The 3,376-nt window shown below is 44.5% G+C and overlaps 1 protein-coding gene across 1 annotated transcript; it reads right to left on the reverse strand.

Moving 5' to 3' along the window:
• Nucleotides 1-799: 799 nt before the first annotated feature.
• BDB00DRAFT_850462 (uncharacterized protein) lies at nt 800-2,652 on the reverse strand. The gene is made up of 4 exons (XM_053125442.1): nt 2,460-2,652; nt 2,200-2,369; nt 1,567-2,124; nt 800-1,489 (listed from the first exon to the last, which is right to left on the reverse strand). The coding sequence occupies exons 1-4, from the start codon at nt 2,579-2,581 to the stop codon at nt 831-833; spliced, it is 1,509 nt and encodes a 502-aa protein (XP_052974313.1). The 5' UTR covers nt 2,582-2,652; the 3' UTR covers nt 800-830.
• Nucleotides 2,653-3,376: the final 724 nt, after the last annotated feature.

Consider the following 3,376-nt stretch of genomic DNA (forward strand, 5'->3'; position numbering starts at 1 on the left):
ATAACTTTTTTCATTATTGTGGAAAAACGCTAAGCAGTAGTGTAAGGATTTGTGAATTCAGGTGATCTAGTAACAATTGGTGACTTTGAAGGAGGAGAAGAGATCTCAAATTTTCGAAGTATCACCGTGTCTGGTCTTACGTCAGGATACACATAATAAACGTTATGTTAAGCCTGTTGTTTCGTACGTCATGTATAAGGCATTCCATACTGGGTTGTCTTGTGCATCAATTATCTGGCCCAAGTCATAGTTTTTCAAACTAAACACTGTCATTTCTTTCAGAAGAATCTCGTGCATGATTCTGATATGGTCGTTTTGTTGATCCTTGATATGATAAGCATACCACCTTAAAAGTATCATACATGTCACATCTGTGCATAACCAGAAGACAGAGTGACGATCCTAACAAGCTTCCTGATATCATAGTACAAGTCATGACAGATGAGAAAATGCAATACCACGTAGCTACAGTAAGTCGTCATACAGGTTGCGATTTCTCAAACAGCTTGTCGTTTTATATAACTAGATAATATACAGCACTAATGATGCCACAACCAAGGAATTGACGGCATGGGACACTTTAGGATATGCTGAAGTATCAAAATACCACACGGGTGAACACTCACTACAATCATCACTAGTAACAGCCAGACAATCGATGATTACATCGGAAAAACAGATTTTAGTTTGTATACAATGGGGGTGAAATGGAATGCAAAAGGAAGATTATAAAAAACGAAAAAAAAGTCGATAATAAAATGCGAAAAAAAACACTTGATAGGGATTGGAGCAGCTACATAGATAAAATGATGAGAGGTCATGCAAAGAATTTAATCCTCCTTGCTCTTCTTCTTCTTTTCCTTCTTCTCCTTCTTCTCCTTCTTGTCCTTTTTGTCCTTCTTCTCCTTCTTTGCCTTCTTGGGCTCGGATTCGGGTTCTTCGCTGTCTTCTAATTTTCGCTTAGACGAGGGTGCTTCGGGGGATGCGGGTTCTTCTCGTGCGGGCGTGGATTCGGCCGATGCTTCGGTCATGACTGCGTCGGATTGCGTGTTGTATTGTGCGGGTTTGTTGAACTTGAACTTTTGTTGCTTCGTGGATGATCGATCACGGTTGGCTCGTGCGTTGTTGCCGCTCTCCAACATGCGGATTCGTGCTTCGACCTTTGTGCGACCTTCAATACCAACATCTGCGGTTTCCGTCTCGCCCAAGGCATCCACTCTCAGAGCAATGGCAGTCTTGGTGGCCAGCATTCTTGCAACCTTGGCCTTCGATTTGGGACCGGCCTGACCGACAAGTGATGCGTGGTAGATCAAACCGTACTTGGGTGTGTTGTGCTTGGTCTTGAGAGCGCGGAAGAGTGCCTTTTCGGCACCCAAAATCTGGATGGTGGAAGCGGGCTGCTTGGCAAGGTTCATGAGAGAACCTGCGTGTGCAATAAGACGGGCACCGACGAGTTCACCGACAAGCGAGGTTAAGTTGGGTGCAATGGCTAATCAAATATTTGCAATCAGTAATATTCTTTTTTTTTATCTAGTAATGCGCAGTGAGAAGAATGCTGGTATTTACCATTCATACGGTTCTTGAGATATTCGTACAACTGAGCTCTGTATTCGGAAATGTTGATGACCTGGTCACACAAGCTGTGGATGTTTTCGAGATCCTCATCCGAAATCTCGGTACCCATGGAAATTTCTGCGGCGTCCTTAACTTCACCCTCCAATTCTTCAGGCAAAATGGCAGACAAATCAGTAGATTGGGCGTTGGTGCGGAAGCCAACGGTCTTGACAACCTTGGCATAGGCAAGGTTGTCGACGATGATCTTGCCCATTTCAGGGAAGTGCCAGCCGTACCATTCCTTAACGCGCATGGCATATGTGTTCAATTCCTTGTCAAGATCATCCAAAAGGCCGATAGCCTGGACAATCATGGTGTCGACCTTGTCAGGGCTGAACTTGAGTTTATAACGCGAAAGCGAGTGAGAAAGACCGAGCGACATGGCGTTCAAATCAGAGTGCGAAAGACCGGAAACGAGCGATTCGAATTGTTCGCGAATACCACGGTAAAGGTCCAGAACTGTCGAGTCGGACAAGACGCTGATGCCCAGCTTTTTGTTCAATGCGCTGCCTACAAGAGAGTTCCGTCCAAAACACTATTAATACCCTATCATCCACCAGTGAAACGTCCACGCTGCTATATTACCAAGCTTGGCGTCGCTGACAATAAGCTTCTCTTTCTTCATTTCCTTTTCGGAAATCTCGCTGGACAAGAACTTCTTCAAGTTCTTGGGGATTTTGCCCTCGACAATACCGGTGACGGCAGACAAAGCATCGGTGGTGTTTTCAAATTTGGAGAAAGCCTTCAGCTTAAGACTATAGTAGACAGCAAAGTCAGAAAGAAGAATGTCAGTTGGAATGTCAAAAGAAGCGATCGTTTCCTTTCTTGTTCAGCAATTTACGTACGTATTGTTGGCCTGATCGGGAGTTTCAAAGTCTTTCCAGATGTTTTCAGGGTGTTCAATCTTCTTGTCGTCGACAAGCTTGAATAGAGCATAACCGGCGGCAGTTTCATAGAGGACCAACATGGCTGAAGTTTTTTGAAAAAAAAAGGGAAGGATTCCACCAAAGCTTGTTGAAGGAAAATTGGACAGCCGAGAGGGGAGCACAATTTTTCAATTTCCTAAGCCCTAGTGACTGGAAGTCAGCGAAAAAAAAAGCCACAAACTACCATTTATAGAATATACCCGCTCCTCAATACATGTAAGCTTACTTACCCAGGCTATTCGGTGCGCGAATGAATTTTCATACAAGGATATGTTATTTATGTAGCAACTTGAAAAGTGAGAAAAATGGCATCATAGCTAGCTTGCGGTGACTTCACTGCTGTTCTGTAGTTGTTGACAAGATAGTCATTTGTCGGTTCGGTGCAGCCTCGATGATAGATAGGCAAGACAAGTTCACTTTTAGCAATAAGAAGACCTGTAGCAATGATCATAATGTTCGCAGAGCCAACGGAGTCTATTTTCATCAATGCACATCCAAGGGTGCGAGACATGCTCTTGAATTCAGACAGCATATTGTGCCATTCGACTTGTGTAACTTGACCAGGTGTCTGTAAACCTTCGTGGCAAGTATCTCTAAGCAGAACGGACACGTCTTGCTACTGAGATATCCATCGATGATAGCCATTACATCTCCTCTGGTCTCTTCAAATGCACTTTATAACTTGGCACTGCCGCGCCGGAGATGGCCCTTGGGGGGGTTGTTTCGAGCGACCCAGCTTCCGCCAAAAATGGATATGTAGATCTTTTGTCTACGGTAGTCTAGCAACCACGGCCTGGCTTCGGATGGTTGCTGCGAGCCGACGATGTGCCCTGAGA

Source organism: Zychaea mexicana, assembly GCF_025766255.1.
Source record: "Zychaea mexicana strain RSA 1403 chromosome Unknown BDB00scaffold_119, whole genome shotgun sequence".
Lineage (NCBI taxonomy): Eukaryota > Fungi > Mucoromycota > Mucoromycetes > Mucorales > Lichtheimiaceae > Zychaea > Zychaea mexicana.